The 22,035-nt window shown below is 32.1% G+C and overlaps 1 protein-coding gene across 1 annotated transcript in view; it reads right to left on the reverse strand.

Annotated features, from left to right (window-relative positions):
• LOC144972692 (prominin-1-A-like) overlaps positions 1 to 22,035 on the reverse strand; it is a gene marked incomplete in the record, with an annotated part of 94,559 nt that overhangs the window by 17,971 nt on the left and 54,553 nt on the right. Inside the window, 10 exon segments of the mRNA XM_078914228.1 lie at positions 324 to 362; positions 861 to 982; positions 2,343 to 2,432; positions 3,418 to 3,486; positions 4,796 to 4,876; positions 6,059 to 6,109; positions 7,357 to 7,449; positions 9,793 to 9,864; positions 18,479 to 18,625; positions 20,171 to 20,252. Of these exon segments, the coding sequence (XP_078770354.1) occupies positions 324 to 362; positions 861 to 982; positions 2,343 to 2,432; positions 3,418 to 3,486; positions 4,796 to 4,876; positions 6,059 to 6,109; positions 7,357 to 7,449; positions 9,793 to 9,864; positions 18,479 to 18,625; positions 20,171 to 20,252 (846 nt within the window).

Here is a 22,035-nt window from a genome sequence, read left to right on the forward strand (position 1 = left end):
ATTGCATTTATTTATTTGATCAAAACTGTAAAAGTTTTCATCATGCTCCAAATACAAGTAGGTGGAGTTCATTTTTCTCCCGAGTCTAAAAATATTGTCCAACTAACAATTTCTAATGTTGTTAACTTATTCAGAGTGCATTCTTCATGCAGTTCAGCCAAAAGGGGGATTATAATTAATTACTACAAAAGCTTTGACTTGTGTATTAGATTATGAGATATAATAGCAAAAAAAAAAAATGTAAAGTAAGAAAATGCAAATTAAAAAACAAAAAAAAATTTTTTAAATAACATAATCAATTACTTAACCGTATAAATACCTACCTTGTTAGAGGCATCATGTCATGGTTTCTTCCATCAAATCTATGATTTTGAAAAGTTAGATTTGAAAATTAAATTTCAAAACAGTAAAGCGAAAGAGCATGTAAGGAGTATTGAGGCAATTAGTACTTGTCATTCTATCTTGTCAGATGATTTGGAGAATCTGATGCAAAATAACATAAGTTACTTATAGTCTGAACTATCGATGAACAAATGCTTTTAATATCACTATCTAATTACTCTAGTTCTGGAAGGGTTTAATTTTAATCTAACTTGACTTCATATAGCATTCTTTGGTGTTGATATAGAGCACAGCCCCCCCCCCCCCCCCCCCCCCCCGCCTTTTCTTCCTCCTTCCTCTTGTTCTTTTTCTTGTTCTTCTTCTTCTTCTCCTCCTAATCTTCCTAATTAATAATAAACTAACCCAGTCCCAGTCAGGATGATTTTAAATATCCATATATTTTAAAGTGTTTTATAAAAAAAAGCAAGACTCTATACACATATTTGTTTCCTTTACAAATGATAGCAGGTGAAACTTACGGATCATCAAATTCTTTCCCAAATTTGTACTCATGTCGATACTCGCCAGCCAGTAACACACCAAAGATGAGGCATAGGACGAAGAAGAACAAGCACCAGCCAAAACTGAACCACAGACCATTCTGTTATTGATTCATATGAATAAACAAAAATAAAGAGAATTTGTTAGAAGAAAACAGTGATACATAATATAAATTACATTTTTTCAATTGCCAGATAGGAAATACTATTATGTGTATGACATGAAAATAACCTTTAAAATGTAGATATTACACAAAATTTCCTTTATTGCATTTCTAGTTTTTACCAAACTCCAAATGCTTCACACCACTTAGTGTAGTCCTAAATCAGGTCTAATGAACAAAATTTCCATTTTTTACCATTTAACATATCACTCTTTCAAACATTTAAAAATGCCTTTACTTAGTTATTCATTTACACATGAATCAAGTGGGAAAATACATGTAAAGTGTGTCAATAAGGGCCCATTGCTGGGGTCAGAATTTTGAAAATTTGGTCATCTATAAAGTCACTGGTGGTCTTCATTAACTACTGTCTCGTACAAATTCTTTAAATCCGATCGGAAAGATGCCAAACAAAAATGATCATGAGCGCTTTTTCTCAAATTTTGACCCAGAATAAAACATATTTTTTCATATTTTTAAACACAATTGACATTTTCATTTTATGAAGCTTGATGCAATAAAGCGTGTTTGCCAGTGTTTGCCAGCAATTGTCATGACTTAAGGAATGAATTGAATGAGCAAAGAACATGAGGGTGTGAATACCACTTAACAACTCAAGACCTGATATGTTGTCAAAAAAACATCATTAATTCATCAGCCCTTGTATTTGTCCCAAAAAAAAACCCCAACAACAACAAGAAAACTTAACCTTATCAATATATTAGGCCACTTTTGCTCAATTTCATTTTTTAAAATTATTTTTTTACTTTCTTCTAAATTTTCTCATATTTGAGTACTTTGGACAAAATTGATTATGTGATAACGCCATGTCATACTGGTTAGCAAGTCTACTGTAGGAGAACATGATCACAAATGAAGTCCTCTGGGAAAGGTGTCAACTGATGAACAGTTCAGGAATCAGTGGCGAATGCCCTGAGCCCAGGGGCAATAGGGAATATGTGTGTAGTCACAAGTCATATTCATTGCCTGACCTGGCTATAGGTAGAGACATAGCACCATCTCAGTCAAAAAGACCAGTCTGTATTACTACCATCATCAACAATGGGAACAACAAAAACAACAATAGCCACAACAAAACTACAGACAAAGACAATATCAACAACATTAGTATCACTCCCAATCATCATAATCATTATCATCATCATCATCATCATCATCACCATCATCAACATATCATCATCATATCATCACTGCCACCGCCGCCACCACCACCACCACCACCACCACCACCACTGCCATCACCACCTTCCTAAATGTCAGTCCAATCAATACTCACCACAGGATCTACCAGAAGAACACAGAAAGAATCACTGACTGAATACAGACTGTCACTGAGAGGCTTGCACCGGGCAGTATCTGTGCTAATCTAGAGATGACATAATAAATCAAATGTATGGACTTTGGCATTTCCTTCTAAGAAATTTCAAAACCCCTTAAACGAGATTTAAATTTTGCAAAATACAAAAACTACAAGTGCTAGGGTAATTTTCACCAAGACAACCGCAAAGAGGGAAATCCTATAACAGCCATATAGTGGAAGACGTAAAAGAGTTTGTGTAACGGCTTGGGTATATCATAAACAATTTTGCAATTCTGTATCTTAAAATTCTAAAATTATTTCTTTTCGTGTGGGAGAAAATTACTTAAAATATATTTTGTCTATGGTAGAAAACTATTGAATTCTCTGATTTCAGACAATTGTCTGAGAATTTACAGGCCTGTATTATTACCATTCTTTGTGATGCAAATATTTAAACATGAAACATGCATATTATTTACGAAAAATAAAAGAAGTCAATCATCCTGACTATTCAGTAACCTCTGTGATGTATTGGTAGCACTTCTGACCAGTAATCAAGAATGTCAGAGGATTTGAACCCCAATCAAGGTAAACTGATTTTTTAAGAGTAATTCTTTTTAATTGTATTTTTCTTAATTTCAAAATGATAGAGCACTTTCTCATTTCTTTATCTTTATCTCTAGGTGCTCAATGTTTATTTCAGTTAATGCAAAAAGCTTTCATAACAAATCGTGCATCTCCTTTATGAAGGAATTGTGCATTATTATTATTTTTATCATTATTATTATTATTATAATCATTATCAGATCACCATCATCATCATTCATCATCATATCATCATCATCATCATCATCATTTTTTAAAAAAATTATTATTATTATTATTATTATCATCATCATTATTAGCATCGTCATCTTCAGTAATAGTATTATCATCATCATCATTCAATATTCTTATCATCATCATCATTATCATCCTCACCATCATCATTGTTACCATCAGTCAAGCTGACACAAATATTCAACTCAATTGCTCAAAATTGTCTACTGACCTTGTCTATCAAATTATCTATGGAAGAATTTGTTTGACTGAGAATCTTGTCAGCCACTTCACCAATTTTCTGAAAATTAAATGAAGAAAATCATAAGAATCAATGCACATCAAGAGTCGTGGATTCAGAGGTAACAGTAACCCGAGAGTTCTAGTGCTTGGAGCTTGAGACCATGCCCAATCCATCTCCATACATTTTCTAAATCGATGCAAAATAAACATTCCGAGGGAACATTTTGAAAACAAAACGGGAAATAAGGCATAATTTGAGCTTGTTACATGGCATATCTAAAAGTCAATATAAAGCATCTACAACATGAAAAATTTGGGGTTTTTTTAGGAGCGTTACTTGGTTGAATTCATAACAATAACGATTGTTTTCAGTAGGTGACAACATTTTGAAATGTAGTACAAATGCAGAGAAAACAAATGTGATGGTGTATTGCTGGTGGTTGTGGTGGTGATATGATTGTCACAAAATTATGCTTAGGAAGAGATAGTCCATGTAACCTCAGCTGTTTTTTTTTTGTTTTTTTTGGTGTTTTTTGGGGGTTTTTTGGGTGGGGGGGGGGGGGGGGGGGGGGGGGGGGTCAGGAAAAGGACTAGAAAATGATATACCTAAAAAAAAGAAGAAATAAATAAAATGCAAATTCATTCTGCGAAACGATAGCCATTCTGGGCCTGTGGGTTCCCTCAAGGTCCATACCCTTCCTATTATCTATTATCCTCTTATATCACTTTGTTATAGAATAGGAACATTGGTTGTTATCTGGACTGTGCCTGCTTACTGCCTGACACATGCAGATAGTTCCATATTCAAGGTCAAGCTTCATGGAAAGACCAATAACTATAGCTTTTAAGTTTCATTTTTGAAACCTGTACTTGTTTACTTTCTATGGACCAAAGTTGCAGAACTGAGAATTATGAGCATGGTCATTTTTAGTTTGTTTTTTTTTCTTTAGTGCATTGAAGCATAAGGTAAAATCAAAATAAGAATGAAAAGGTAGTCCTTCAGAGCCATTAGACCCCTAGAGCTTGAGTTTATCCAAGTTTCTATAGCGTGAAATGGACAAAAGCAATTGCTTGTTACCCTTATGACAAGACAATAGTCTAGCAAAGTACTTTCTGCCAGACCTAACAGACCAAGCTACTTAATCAGTGTTGGGTGGATAGGGGGTTCAGAAAAAAACAAAACTCTGCACCCGGGATTAACCTATGAACGAGTACTCTATCAATTGAACTAATGGAACCTGAATAAAATCAAAATACTTTGGTATGATATTGTAACTGAAACATGAAATCCATTTTTAGAAAAAGGATAAAATCAACAAGTTTTGTTATAACCACCTTTCGAAGCCAAGAGACATAGCTTAACTTACCTCTTTAATGAGATTATCTTTATTTGCATTGAAATAGGTCTCACTTCTTTTCAAGTCATCAATCAAGGTCTGGATTGAATTCTGGTAGAAAAAACAAAACAAAACAAACACATACAATTTCATATAAAATATTTGAGGATCATTGTATTAACTAAATTACGTTATTCACATTTAAGCATTGTAAACATTGACAAATGATGTGGAGTAAATATGTAAAAATATGAATTAAAATAGAAACCCGTAAAGTTATTGACAAGAAGTTTACCAATTACTACCAACAAAATGAAAATTAAGTTGATTTGAATTCATGTATCATCACAATCCAACTTTTAATTTAGGATATGTTCATAACATATAACATTGATGTGCATTGATTTATGGTCAAATAATCATTTCTGACTAGCCTCAGTGACAAAAAGAAATTGTGTTTCCGGATCTGAAGGTCCTGGATTTGAGCCTAGCTCGGTGCATAATTGAGTCCTTGGAGAAAGCTCTTTACTCACATTCTCTCCCTTACTCAGGTGTAAAATGAGTACCTGGTCGTTAACATCATTGTCTCTGTCGCAATAAATTGTAATATCGCCTAAGAGGCATCATGTCTCGTTCTATATGTTACGTATTGCTGTTTGTCAGGGACCCTTTGTAAAGCACTTTCAGCACATTTAGTGGATTTTGCACTATAATAAAAGCTCAAGTTTTAAAAATTAATTTTTAATGGCAATAATACTAGTGAGAATTGAGGTTGAGTTAAGATCAAAACATGGTGAGAGGAAAGAAGAAAAGGAAACAGATACTATTGTGCAGTTTAAAAGGATATTATTATAAAATATTAAAAATGATTTACGCAAAAGTTATCTCCAATTTATAAAAATCCTTTCTTACAGGACAAAGTCAGTTTTATTACGATTGAAATAAAAACTACCTGTGCTAGATCAATGAGAGTTTATATATTAAGTAGTGGAGTGGCAATTAAAACTATTTAATTGTCAAATGTTAACCTGGATCACAAGAGATTCATTACAATTTTACAAGTTAGCATTTGTTGTCTGGAAAACAACACAGAAAAGGTGTTAAGTTTGAAAACAAAACAAAACAAAACAAAATAAAAAAACAAGAACAAAAATAAAAAACAATATTAAAAAACATTTTTAAAAAACTAAAAAAAATTAAACCAAAAAAAAGACAAACAAAAACAAAAAGTACGACAACAAAATAAAAAACTGTCAGTCAAAAGACACTTTTTTTCTCTGCATTGCTTCTTACAGGTATATCACTTCCAGCCTCTAATTCCGTGATGGTGTTGTTCAACTGTGTCTGAGGAGTAAATAAAGCAAAGTATTCTTTTTAAAATTTTTATTCTACACTTTCATGTTTACCTACTTACTTTGTATATCAAGACGAGAACAAAGGTAAATCCCATCAGCAATCTACCCTTGTGACCACAGTAAAATCCTTAGAGTCAATGTTCAATCGGGACACCCACCAACAAGAAACACTTTGATTGTTTCTAATACTTACTTATTATGAGCAGTGACATACGAAAATGTAATCACTCAATGAATTCTTTTTTATTTATTTATGCACACTCAAAACTGGTTGCCAGTTTCATGGTAAAGGAATTAATCTAGGGCCAGGTCAAAACCCAAAGTGTCTCATACATTACAAGTACAAAAAGTAAAATGGAAAGGGGAAGACATGACAGAGATTCACAAATAATCCCATCAACCATCCAAACTGAAAATCACCATAATAAGGGATTGTATAGCAATTCAGAAGACATGGGTTTTAAGTCCCATTTGACGATCCAGCAATATTATCAACTTAAAATTTATTTGCTTGGACAACATGGGTGATTACAGGTGAAAGTCATTTGTTTAATAAAATGTTTAATTTTCTTCATGGATTACATAGATATGCCTGAAGAATGGGTCAGCGTGGCTCAGCAGTAAGCTCTTTGCATTGTACCCAAAAGGCACAAGAGTTCTTCTCTAATGGAGAAAAACATCACAAGAACAAAGTTTGCTGAGCGTGGTTTTGCATTTTCGGCTGGCTTCAATCGTATGGAATCCTTTACCATCTAAAACCCGACAATATGAAAGTCTACCAGTCTTCAAACGGCATTCAAAAACCGATCCTTTTCATTCTGCTTATTGTGATTTAATGTGAATTTCGAACAAGACTGTTGTAGTGATTTTGTAGCCGAATGAATGAGCCATGTGTGATGCTAAAAAAACTATTGTAAAGCACCTCTGAGCACTATTTGTGGATATTGGCGCTATATCAAATAATAATTATAATAATAATAAAGAGTTCGAATACCCGCTGAGCTGTGGCATTGAGCAAGTCACCCTAGCTCAATTTGCAATGCTGCACTGAGGCCCACAGCTCGCGGCCTGGGATATTCCAGTCTTCCCTTGGAATAGAGACAAATTTCCCCTATGGGATGAATAAAGGGAATTTTTTTTTTTTTAAAGAAAGCCAATTTCACAAGTTAAATATAAGTAAAATAGCTTCTATATTCTTATACACAGTTCATAACAACTACTCTTTTTAATACAGACCACATTTCTCTTCAGCTCGGGTATTGTATTATCTCTCAGGTATTGGAGTCTGTCTGCTTGTTGCTGCAGTTTCTCTTTTGCCGTCGGATCAGTCTAAAATTTGAAAATAAAAAGTTTTAAAAAATAAAAAACAATAAAACAGGTGCTTTATCCAACAAAATAAAGCAAATGTCTGCATTATCGAAAAGTGAAGGCATCCAACTGAAAATGAAAATGTTAAGAACATGCAAATTTTCAACAGCATTATATGGTTGTGAATCATGGAGAATCACAAAAAAAGATGAGAAAATCAATGCGTTTGAAGTGAAATGCTACCAGAAAATTCTCCACATTCCCTGGACAGCAAAGGAAACTAACTCAAATTTGAAAGAGTCCCTGGGCATTAGAGAGCCATATCTCATCAAGATGATACAGTAACTTAAAACTAGCTTTTCTTTTGAACACACAAGAGACATGAAACCCTTGAAAAAAATTTCTACAGAGTATTGTGGAGGATAAAAGAAGGAGAGTGAGACCAAGAAGAAGAAGGTCATAAGACATCAGCAAATGGATGAATAAGCTAGTGGCTGAATGTGGAAGGACGGCGCAGGACAGAAGCTTGTTTCAGTTGGAAATTGCAGAGGCCACTTGTTTATGAATTTTTATATTCAACAATATATTTATTTTATGTTTTATTGATAACTTTTTATTCATATTTATTTATTCAAATATGTCTTAAATTATCTTATCTTTCATTTTTTTCCCTTCTTTCTTTATCTATTTATTTATTTAGTTTTATTTTTTATTTATTTATCTATCTATATTTGTATTTATCTATTTATATATATAATAATAATAATAATATAATAATAATATAATAATAATATAATAATAATAATAATAATAATAATAATAATAATAATAATAATAATAATAATAATAATAATAATAATAATGCTGAAAACGTATATAGCGCTATGACTCCCAGACACCAGACTCTAAGCGCTTAAATTACAAATTACTTTGGCTGAAACATACTCATTCACACACACAAGCATACACATACACACACATAACACACAACACAAACCAGAGGACCTATCTTGCTTCTCATACCATCTACTAAAGACGAAACAGATATGTTTTAAGCGAACGTTTAAAAATAGACAAATATTCTTTCTCACGAATGCTCTGTGGTAAGGCGTTCCAAACAGAGGGTCCGAAATGAGAAAAGGATCTCATTCCAGCATTTTTCCGTATTCGAGGGACAACTAGTTTGGTGGAATCACTGGCCGAACGTAAGGGGTTTTGAATATCTTTCAATTAGTTCCAAAATGTAGGAAGGGGCAGTATATTCAAGATAGCGATACACTAAAACACAAACTTTGAATGGCAGCGCTGCTTTGGACAATCTGAAGACGTCGCAGATTATATTGCGAAACGCCAAACAACAGAGCATTACAATAATCCCATTTCGATAGTATGAGGGACACAACCAGGTGCTTGGTCACATCCTCAGAAATGAACCGTCTAATGGAAGCAATCTTTTTTAGTTGGAAAAAAGAGAGATCTAACCAAATTATTAACCTGATGCTCCATGACAGTCCAGAGTCAAAGAATGTGCCAAGGTTTTTCACTTTGTCAACAATTTGAATGGAGGCATCCCCCAGCTTCAAATCTGTTTCACTTTTTAACTTCCTGTTCCCAACAGGATATATAACTTTAACTTTAATTATTATTTTTTTTGTATATGCCTATGTTTAGTGTGTATGTAGATATAAGAAAAAGAAAAAAATTAATTGGCAAAATGATGGCAAACGTTGGATGACTTTCACTTTGAGGTTTGAAAAAAAAAAGTAAAAAACAAACAACAACAAAAAAAAACAACAAATTGTTTTAAATCGAAAATAATTCATTTCATTTCACATCTGCCTATTTTTAATCTGAGACAAACTGTATGGTTATAACCCTATGTGTGAATATTCAATTGTGTGTCTGCGTGTCTGTATGTGTATGTGTGTTGGGGAGGGGGCCATGGGTTGTGTCACAAGAAATGCATTTTTTTTTTAAAAACCAGTGTAAAGTGCATTGAGCATTATATAATTTTGAAAATGGGCTATACAAATGTCATCTATAATTATTATTATTATTATTATTATTATTATTATTATTATTATTATTATTATTATTATTATTATTATTATTATTATTATTATTATTATTATTATTATTATCATATTATTATCATTTATTATTATTATATTATTATTATTATTATTATTATTATTATTATTATTATTATTATATATTATTATATTATTATATTATTAATATTATATTTTATTTATTTTTTTATTTTTTTATTTTTAAATTATTATTTTTAACATTAAAAATGAAAGATGTAAACAAATAACAGCACCCTCAAAACAACTACTGAGGCACAAGAATTAAACTAACCGTTGCGTCTGCAAATCCTTTAACGGTGAGATATAAATCAGCTACCTCCACTTTGGTCAAGCTCTTATTCAACTGTGGAATGGAGGAGACAATGGTTATGATATAATTGAAAATAAAATATTTAGCTCAGTAAGAATAAATAAAATCAGTCATTATATCAAATCTAATGAATACAATCTTTAGTTTCCCTCTTTCAGACCAATTCTAAAATATAAAAATCATAACAACAAAAAAAAAACAACAACAACAAAAAAAACCCAGATAGATAGAGAGAAAAAGAAAAGAAACAAAAGAAGAAAATGGAAGAAAAAAATGTTATAATATTTCTGAATTTAACAAAAAAAATCAAAAGTACACGTTTGAGAGTTCACATTTAGATTGTGGACCTTTAACCTCAGCATCAACTCCATTTAGCACCCAGATTGTGACAAAATAAATCTATGATTTAAAAAATAATAAAAAGCTTATTCATTCACGATCTTTTGTCTTGGGTAACCTTCTCAAGTACAAAGCGCTGGGACTTCGAAATATAAAATAGCTCGTTTTACTATGTCTTGGCCATATACTTATCCCTTGAGTTTCTAATTCTCTACAGAGATGAACAAAAGTTAGACTATGATTTGATCTGCAAATATCTGGCTTTTTAAAAATTTCACAGTAAAATGAGAAGAAGAATAAGAAGACGAAGACGAAGACGAAGACGAAGACGAAGAAGAAGAAGAAGAAGAAGAAGAAGAAGAAGAAGAAGAAGAAGAAGAAGAAGAAGAAGAAGAAGAAGAAGAAGAAGAAGAAGAAGAAGAAGAAGAAGAAGAAGAAGAAGATGATGATGAAGCGATGACCATTGTATATATTTGGAAACTAGATAAGATTTATTCAAAGTTAAATTATTTTGAGATGACGAGTATTAAATGTCTATTAGATACTGCCAGTTTGCCATCCAGTATTCCTTCTCATATTATTACAGATCTAGAATCACGACTCACTGTTTCAATTAAATTCCTAATACTGAACTGAAGTTTCCAATCATGAGATGAGAATTCAGATTAAATATTCCGTGGATGCAAAACTGGCTCCTACCTTGTGAAATGTTCCATCTCTAACGCTTGCATGTTCACAATAGTCATGCATTTCAATGGAAAAGTATTCGCTTGTGGAATAACCTACCACCTATTCTTGTAAATTCAATCACCACGGAACAGTTTAGATATAGGCTAATTCACTACTATAGCACTTAAATACATCCTTAAGTGTAAAATTATATAATTTCCACACAAGGATCAATTAAGTATATCTTATCTTATCTTATCAAGACGCCTACTACATTTGCGACAATACACCAGAGGTGATTTGCAAATTAAGAGAAGAAAGAAAGAAAGTATTTGCTTAGGTTTATTGCAGATTTGTAATATTACATATCATGTTTTAGAACTCTACTAAAAAAAAAACCTATTTGCCAGCCAAAATAAAGCATAATAAATATTGGTTAATTCCACCTGTCATATATTGATAATTTTTATATGATGCTGATACACTCCGATATACTGACTGCACACACGGCTTCCACAGGCCTACAGCTTTTTAGATTTTAACATGAACCCATTTCAATGAATACATTTTTCCACTTTAAAAAACCTATGATTCTGGGGGAAAAAAGATTTACTCAACATTTTTTTTTCAAAATTGATATGCAATATATCAAAGGAATTTAATAGGAATTTTAAAACTATTTGAGCCTGGGTTTATTTTAGGTTTGATTTTTTTCCCCATTCATTTCAGTGATTAAAACAACAAAATAAAGTGTGAATGTAAGCATTTATATGAGAATGAAAATCAACAATAATATCTAGATTCATAACTGGGAAATTTAAATTTAGCTCTACAAAAACTGCTGATATAAAATATTATTGTTATTAATAAATCATGATTAAATCCCGAGGAAATGTTCCATATATTCATATCATATTTCCACTCAATTCGATTGCTTCAAAAAAAAAATCCTAGTCGCAATACTGTTAATGTTCTCTTAGTGAGATCAGCTATCAATTAGATATGAATCAAAGAAGTTATGATTTCGAAGCCAATCTGCCGAGCCATTAGAATGCCAAATTTCAAATATCACAATGTATCACATTCAGATTAAATCTATTAAAAAAAACATTTACTTCAAGCCAGTTTCAACACATTGAAATACTATGTCATACCACACATGAACACACACACACACACACACACATACACCCAAACACGCACTCACACACATGCACACACACATACACAAACACACTTACACAGAGCTGTCAACCCGAACTGAAGAATAGGTGTAATTTTGAAGGAAAAGGTGTAATTGTTCAAAACAAAGGCATTATCAATATACAAATATCACCACAATCATCTTCAATCGCTATTGAAAGATTCCTCTCCATAATAAATTTGGTAAAGGCTAATTCTGATATTACCTCAGGAGTTCGGCAAGTCTGTTTGCTATCCCTACTTTTATTTCTTGTGGTATTGGACTGGGTGACAAGGCAATTTCAACAGTGGAATTCAATGGACATTTTCAAAAAGACTTGAAGACCTTGAATTTGCAGATGACCTAGCCCTCCTCTCACACCACATACAAGACATGGAACAAAGTCACGGCCCTGGAAGAAACAGCTCAGCGAGTTGTTCTCAAGATTAGAGAAGAGAAGACAAAACTACTGCACATAACTGCCAAACAAAAATACCAAATCGCCATCTCTGGTACATCAATAGATGTCAGATAATTTACATACCTTGGCAGCAAAATCACTCAGTCAGGTGGAACTGATGAAGACATCATTGCTAGAATCAAGAAAGCATGCCAGGCCTTTGCAATATTGAGACCAATATGGAAAGCTTCCAGCATATCCACAAACACCAAGCTTAAAATATTTAACACTAAGGTTAAATCAGTCCTGCTCTATGGTGAACAACCTTGACCACATCAGCCAAGATACAAACTTTTGTCAATCACTGTCTTCGACAAATCCTCAAGTTGAAATGATTTGACAAAGTGCCAACACTGACATTTGGACAAGAACAAACCAAGACCAAATGGAGGTCCAGGTCGGGTGCAGAAAGTGGCGATGGGTTGGAAGGAGCCCTGTAATATAAACAAGCAGGCTCTTGAATGGAACCCGCAGGGCAAGAAAAAAATGGGGTCATCCAATAACAGACTTGGAGGAGAAGCCTTCACCAAGATTTGTGCATCTCCAATCTTACCTAGAGTGAGGCAAAGATCTGTGCCAAGGATGGAAGATGGAAGAGTGCTGTTGAGGCCCTATGCGTCGCCAGGAGCCAAGAGGAATAAGTAAGTCAATTATGTCTAATAAAGCTTCTGGTTTAGATTCAGAAAACAAGATAAGCTGGAAGTGGATGATGAAAATGCAGCTTTTCAATGAACGGTATTCCGCATGAAGGAAAAATTGCTTAAATTAAATCACCCACATGACCTTGGTGAAGACAAAAAAAATGTAATGTGGAACAAAAAAACATAAAAGTGTAATTTGATTTTAACAGTGTAAAAATACGCCTTTTTGGCTAACAGTTGGCAGCTCTGCACTTACTGATGAAAATTACACAAAGACACACAAAAGAAACACATACATGCTGTATTAACGTTTTGTCTTACAAATCACATTATTTCAAATGTTCCTCACTCATTTCAAAGCACGAATAAAGAAGAAAAAAATAAATAACATGAAAAATAAACAACTCATCGACAATCAAACATGCATCATGTAATAAAATCGTATACCACATGAAATTGTTTTAGTATTGAATTTATATAACAAAAAAAAAAGAGAAAGAGAGAGAGAGGGGGAGGGGGGTTACTTTAAAGTGATAATAGAGTGATGAATTAAGATTTGATGAATTCAGATTCTACTATTAGCATATAACAAGAATTTTTCTTGCAGATTAAAGTCTGCTTTTTAAAATATTTATTTTAATTAACTTGTTCATTTTTCAAACAATTATCTGTCTATTTACATTGTATAGTTTATCCGTCTGCCAAAAGAAGTCTTAACATTTTTTAAAAAGATTTAATCGATGCTTTCTTCTGATAAAACCTGCATTTCAATTCTTTCAAAATGATAATAATATAGACATAAAAAATACATCATCTTAAGATGATCTTAAGATCTTCAGAGCAGAAAGGCCCATAGACCCTTAATGTTTCTATTTTCTGTGGAGTCAAACGATCCGTAGCAAATGTTTGCTACCTTATGGATATGATGCTAGTGAAATGCAAAGTACTATCCTAACAGATCTAACAGACCCAGCTACCTTAACACTATTGGGGTTAGAAAAAAAACAAACATTGACAGCATCCAGGATCAATACTAGTAAGTCCCTTTGCTTATAATAAGTTCTACCAATTGAGATAAGCAGACCCAATTTATTGAAACAAAAACAGTTTTGTCCCTTTACTCGTGGGTTGTAAAAAAAAACTAAATTTACCAAAAAAAAATTTAAAAATCAAAATTTAACAAATATATCGTACATTTGAACCTAGTTAATAAAAGAGGTAGATCTGATAATAACTAGCCGGTAACATAGTCCCAAACAGCAAAGAGCGAAATGTAGAATGACTTTCAACAATAAACAAAGACAAACTCCATGCTTTACATCCCAGTGTCTAATTTGTATTTCGTATGACTGAAATTGATATTGATTTTCTGGTATTTTCATACCTTAAAGAAATTCCTGTTGTGTTTCGAGTTATAAATTAGTCTTGGTCTAAGTTTACGTTCCATGGTTTGAAAATCCATAAAAAAAATTTTCAAATGAAAACCTTTTATCCAATAAAATAATGAAAGTCGTGTGGTACTCAACATAATACGTTCTCCATTATTTTGAAATTTTAAAAATGCTCATTGATTTACCACTGTTTTATATGCTGCCCCCATCTCCTACTCCATATCTAAAAAAAAAACCATTTGATCTTAAACGTAAAATTATAAGTATTGTCATCTGAATTACCTGAGTGACTTTAATTTCTTAAAAATCATCATTTCATTTTAATGTTGGCAAAATTTCTAGATAATTTTTTTCAATGCATAAAATGGGTCTCTAACTTGCTTAGATTATTTCCTTAAACCCCCCCCCCCCCCCCCCCCCTCCCAAAAAAAACAAACAAAACAAAACAAAAAAAACCTAAACATAAGGTATATATACTCCATATCTGTAAAATATCATCAATACAGACTTTAAAAATAAACTAGAATTAAAAACCCACACCAGGAATACTGGCACACTTTTAACAACATCCTTGGTATACATAAATCACTAAAAATCTAATCAATTAAATTTTGAAGACATAATTTACAATATTCAAAAATGATAATAAACTTTATACGTGTCATTCACTTTGATAACCCTCCAAAAAAAATCAAAAATGGACATAGTAACAATAATTCAGATTGCATAGCAGCCAATTTTTCAAAGAGCTAAAACGGGACACCAATAGCATCATGACGCAAAACAGCAGTGTATTAGGACTATTATATAATAAAATCTAGACTAAGAGCCTTGGACAGGCAAGGAAAAACGTGTCCTTCAAATATCAATTGATTAAGAAGAACCTCATATTTTCAAAAACTTTGAGACTATTTGGCAAGATGAGGACCATTATTAATTGATCATTATTTGAAAGACAAATTCTCTGGCCACATTTTTTAAAGTTTTTATACTGCCATAGTTGATTATAATCAAATTTAGAAAGTTGATACTTTGTCCATTCTTTTTCCACACTTTGAGAAGCCATTCAAGCTAGTAGTTACCGAAACTACCTTTTTCTACATACTATCTCTGGCTTTCCATCTTTACAAAATTGTAATTCTGTATATAATAATAATAATAATCATATTTCTATAGAGCCTTTCGTCAAAACCTCAAAGCGCTCATTTCGACCATGTTACTGCTCTCATTAGTAATCCAATATGAAAACAATATTCTTTGGACAATGGATAGCCCATAAATCATGCACATACAAGACCAAACCAAGCAACTACTTCAGTCATTTATACCAATTCTACTTCATACAAGCCGACACAAAGAACACAACAGAAGAAAAAGAATGTAAACGTTCATCAATTACAAATTAATCAAGACATATTTCAAGTATTCAAACAAAAAGAAGAAGAAAAAAAAAGACAAGAAATGTTGAGAGAAATAAAAAAAAAACAATTTAAGAAATCTAAAATTTATTCCAAAAAAAAAGTCCTAAACAAACAAGAAAACATGCTGAACCCACCCTATTAAACTGTATGGGAAAATAAAGTAACAGAATGTAGAATGGGAACCTCGTCCATTTCATAAATGACTATCAATCATTCCTAATCCTATTAATTAAGTAAAGGATATCGCTCAGGGCCTAACAGAAATATCACATTGACATCAACAATTTTCATCATCATCATCATCATAATTTATTATCAAATAATAATTATTATTATTAATATTATTGGTATCATTATTATTATTACTATTATCATTATTATTATTATTATTATTATTATTATTATTATTATTATTATTAATTATTAATATTATTGTAAGTTAATAATTAAATGTGGTTGTACAGTCATCTTATAATCAAACCAGAAAGTTACCTGAGAGCTGAGGTCTGTTATGGCAATAATGACTTTCAACATCTTTAACAGCATTTCAGCTTTTATCTTAATTCTTCTTCATTTTAGCGATCTAATGCCATCATCTTCACAACATACACAGTAGAACGTCAATCGACACTACCCATGATAATGAGCTTATGTGTTTGTCTTAGAGGAGTGATCACCATGAAAAAGGGATTCAATTAAAAATAAAACAAACCCAGAAACAATCCCTTCTAAGTTGTCAAAAGCATAAATCAACTGATTTCAAGCTCAAGACTGCCAATGGAAAGGGGTTATTTTAAAATCATTCATCTGTATTGAAGAAAACTGTAATGAATCATTGCTTCATCTGCTGTCTGTTTGAAGTTAAAACCTCAACTCCATCAAAGTGATGCATGATAGTTGTAAGATGATTACAGGTGAAGCCCTAAGCCCTTCCCATACTCAAACGTCTCAAAAGTGAACCCAATTAGAATCTTCTTTACAATGAGAATCATTCTGTAATGTCAACAAATCGAATGCAATCGGTGATTATTGACCAGATTTGTTTAGATAAGTGTCATCAGGGAGGGTTTCATCAAAGTCACAAATAAATAACAATGAGGACATTTATCACTGTCACAACTACATTAGGATGTATGTGTGTATGTGTGCTACTGTCACTACTACATTAGGATGTACGTGTGTATGTGTGCTACTGTCACTACAACATTAGGATGTACGTGTGTATGTGTGCTACTGTCACTACTACATTAGGATGTATGTGTGTATGTGTGCTACTGTCACTACTACATTAGGATGTACGTGTGTATGTGTGCTACTGTCACTACTACATTAGGATGACGTGTGTATGTGTGCTACTGTCACTACTACATTAGGATGTACGTGTGTATGTGTGCTATTGTCACTACTAAATTAGGGCGTACTTGTGTATGTGTGCTACTGTCACTACTACATTAGGATGTACTTGTGTATGTGTGCTACTGTCACTACTACATTAGGATGTACTTGTGTATGTATGGTACATACACTAACTCTGTGTGTCAATATAGTTGTGATGTTCTAGTTTTTAAAAAACATTGTATTTGTTTTGCTGGAAATTTGTAAATGGCCAATAGTCTCACATGATTTTGTTGAGTGTTCCATTGATTCAATTCTAAGGCATGAAAACCGTGCAGTATGTCTGGATTGTATGTGTTTGAAGTAGGTGTTTCAGCAGTATTACCTTCTTTCTCAAACAATGTCATGTCTTTTATCCGTCTACGTTAGTTCACGATGTGACATTGAGAAACTGAGCCAATGGGCTTGAAGAGTAAAGTATTGGTGTCCATTGGGATATGACTATCAACCTTACTCTCAACATATCTAACACGTAATTGCTGTAAATTATCATCTGGACACTTAAAGTGGCAATTAAATTATGTAGTCTTGCACAGCAAACAAAATAGATTGCTTCAGAATTATTAAAGAGCTTTTGACGTTTATTGGATTTTCGGAATGAGGGGAAGCCCGGCCTTGGGAAGGCTCTCTCCAAGGTTATGAAATATACAATATAGATAAAAAACTGCATTATTATAACTCCTCAGCTGTACAGTTTCCTATAAAAATATTAAAATAATAAATAGAATCTTAACATAGGACCAGAATAGCAGTAAATTTTAGTTTTAATGCAAAGCGTCTAAAAAAAAAAGCATCACATTTTTGTGTATTACTCCCCTTTGTTTCTATTATTTAAATGACGTTATGAGTAATGATGTCCAAATTCAAGACAAGTTCAGTTCATTCCAGAGCATGGACAAATATTTTTAAAAGATGAAGGTCAGCTGTCATTAATTTTTCTATAAATGGCCGCTTACCTTCAACTTTGATATAAATTATTTAAGTCAATAACACAAATACATCGACAAGTTTATTCCTATTAGAGACTACATAAGGGATGTTATAATATGTCTTAAAACATGATCAAATCAACTGGTTTCATAATAACTTGGTCTGACCAAATAAAATATCGAGACCAAAAAGAAATAAATTATAATAGGACTACTTACCTCATTAAAATATTTGGTGTAGCTAATATTTTGAATGCCTGCTTTTGCAAAGTCTTCAAGCTCTTTATTTAACTCAGGTCCTATGATTGTTATGTCATCAATGTTCAAGTTGGTATTTTGAAGTTCATCAAGTTCATCTTTCAATAACTGTTGTTCAATAGAAATAAGGGTGGGGGGGGGGGAGGAATGAAATATATGTAACATTGCATTGTAAACAAATTTAATTCATTAAAAAAAAAAATGATGAGCCACAAAAAATGAAAAGGGTTTCTCTTATAAAGATCCTTCTCTCTAAACACCAACCATCACTGAAAAGTTGTTACATCTGATATTACTCTTTGTGGAAATGTTATCAATATTGCCTTCTGAGTTAAAAGCCTTTAAAAAAAGTTTAAAATCTAAAGAACAAATTAGGAGTTCCCAAAACAATGATGCTAGGTTTTCTTTATGAAATATAAAATTACATCTCCACAATCTCTCCTTCACCAATTGCACTGGTTGCCAGTAGAAAAAAAAAAGAAAAAAAAAGAATTATTTATAAAATATGCACAAATTGCGGTGACCCTTCATACATCAGGGAACTATTGAACATCTACACTCTGGGTTTAAAAAAAAATAAAAAATAAACTAAAAACTGATGATCTAGCATCAACATTATAATAATTATAGCTTTTTAAAGGGTTGAAAAAGTGTGGGCAAAGTTGATTATCTGTCTTCACGCTTTTAAAACTTTTGAGAAACTATTTCTGCTATTTCAAGAGATAACCTTAGTTTTTTTCAAATGACTTATCATTGGAGCATTTTTGTGGCAGCACCAGTAAGTTTCTAGAATTAAAAATTAAATCAGCCAAGATAAAGTTAGATAAAGGGAAATTGGTTCAAATGGGGAACAGAAGTCGATTCCCAGAGCACACCATCAGATGATTTACAAGACAAAAAACATCATCTCCCAAAACTATAATTATGCATTTGACTGTTTCTCTCCCAGCCAGGGTATCCGGCGACGGCTGGGACAAAACCAAGTAATCTCATTCTAAGACAAAAACAGAAAGCATGTTGGAAAACAGATATAGAGGGATAGAAGATACAGTAAGTACCTCCCTGCCCACTATGGGAGGTCAGAAAACCCCACCCAGCATGTCTGGATGAGCTTGGTACTAGAAATTGAATTTATACCCACAAATATGAAATTTCTGTTCATTATACTGGAGAATAATTACTATTTCTTGCATTGTCAAACACTAGAGGAACCTATTTCCCATCATTTTATTTGTAAATTTTACCTCTAACTGTTCTATTCACCTGGACAAAATAACAGTTTGAGATGGTAGGTCACATACGGCAATTTAAAAATGAAGACAAAGAGCGAGAGCTTTAGAATGTTCCAGTAAAGATGATGTGGTGCCTTTTATTCATATTTACCAAATCTATGAATTATTCAGAGTGTATGATAGCTCACAATGGACAACTATTTGAGCTCACTTACTTAATTCTTTGCCATTTGAAAAGTATATTTTATAGTTAAGCGATCACCTGCCTCCCTATTAACATAAGTCATTTATAAAAATCAGAATTGTTGCAGTTATTATACAATGATTACGTAAATTAACAAAATAAAGAAAACTTGAAGAAATGAAATATACAGAGAGAAAAAGACGATTTAAAATTGTAAGGAATTAAAAATCAGTTTACCGTAATATTTATGGTTTCATCCCAGTTCACAATGTTCTCCATGAGAAAAGCAGAGTATAAAGCCTTGTTTTCTTGACAATCTCTGAAATAATTTTTTATTTTTCGAAAAGTAACAAAAAATAAGTAAAGACAAAGTAAACATGTGAGAAGGATTTTCCATTAAAGATATATGCAAGGAAATTGCTTTTTCCGTATGGGCAAATGTTTTCATTTTTTGTGACAAAAGGAAATACAATTAATCCCCTTTTCACCAACAAGAAACACACAATTCAATCAAGAAGAAAAAATCAAATTTATCAAAGATAACAAATAATAATAAATTAAAAAGATGTAATTTCTAACTTTTAAGAAATGCTTTCGAAGATACTTTTTTTTTGTTTGTTTGTTGCTTTAGGTCTCTTCCAACACAATTGGGGTTATATGAGAGACCGCTGAAACAAAAAAACAAGCAATCTAACAAAAATAGTACAAATGTAAATCAAAATCATAACCTAAAGATATCATAAGCTAAATTATAAATAACCAAGAGCAAACAGGCAGAAGATTTACAGAAAAAAAATATCCCCTGTCAAAAATACAATCACAAACCAAAGAAGTAGGATAGGCTAGTAAAGAGAAGAAGAAACGACATCACTATCGGATCGTACACCCATGCGAACATCATAGGTATATGATTCAAGGGTGAAGATACTTTAATAAACCCACCAGGCCTAAACATGGGATAAGAACAAAGATCTTAATCCAAAGCAAGCTCTGAATTGAAATAAATAAATAAATAAATAAATAATTAAATAAATATATAAAGTTAATTTTAAAAGGCATATAAAATCAATTAAATTTTCAGTTTACAAAATATGATTCCTAATCTTAAAAAAAAACAAAAAACATAAACAATGTTTCTATTCTCTTTCTTTTACTAAAACTTTCATGTCTTCCTTTTTTTAAAAAAAATAATTACTGAAATAAAATCTTGATGTCAGAGTTTAAACGGTTTCATATATTGATTAAACATCTGAAATGATCTAAATCTACGTTACATGCTATCGCTCTGTGAGATTTCTAATAGTTTGATCAATAGATTCCATGAGGATTACTTTTTGACCCCTTTCACACCCCCCCCCCCCCCCCCCCACCCAACCACAACACACACACACACAAATATAATAACAATAATAATAATAATAATAAATATATTAATATATTTAAAATACAATTTATATAGTATCATTCTCGTGTAAAACACAAGCTCTGGGCACTTTACAATATAAATATCAATTTTAAGTGAAAAAAATAAAATAAAATAAATATACAATGATTGATTGGATACCTCAGTCTGTAAAAAAAAAAAAATGAAAAGTATTTTGTAGCAGATAATATCCTGTCCAAAAGGTAGCGTACAATTGTAAAAATCCGTTAACACTACATAATTTAGGATAAATTAGAGATCTATGGATCCCTCTGTCAACTCACCGGATACTTTGTGATATAGAGAACTTGACTTGTGGATTATTATACAAAGTCTTGGACAAGTCTAGACCATTGTTTAAGGTGTCATCAAAAACCTGATATAAATATAACAATTCAAATAAAACTTGGTTAGAAAAAAAAAAAAGAAATTAAAAAAAACCCTGAATACCTTGAAAACAAATTTTCAAAGCAAATATATTTATATTTTACAAAGATAGCATGAGATAATATCATCAGATTTCATTGAGAAAGAGAGAGAGAGAGAGAGAGAGAGAGAGAGAGAGAGAGAGAGAGAGAGAGAGAGAGAGAGAGAGAGAGAGAGAGAGAGAGAGAGAGAGAGTAGAAGAAGAGATAGATAGATAGAGATAGAAGTAGAGATAGACAGAAGATAGAAGATA

The sequence above is a fragment of the Berghia stephanieae genome, chromosome 5, assembly GCF_034508935.2.
Source record: "Berghia stephanieae isolate SIO BIC M18660-M18661 chromosome 5, UCSD_Bste_1.3, whole genome shotgun sequence".
In the NCBI taxonomy this organism is placed as follows: domain Eukaryota; kingdom Metazoa; phylum Mollusca; class Gastropoda; order Nudibranchia; family Aeolidiidae; genus Berghia; species Berghia stephanieae.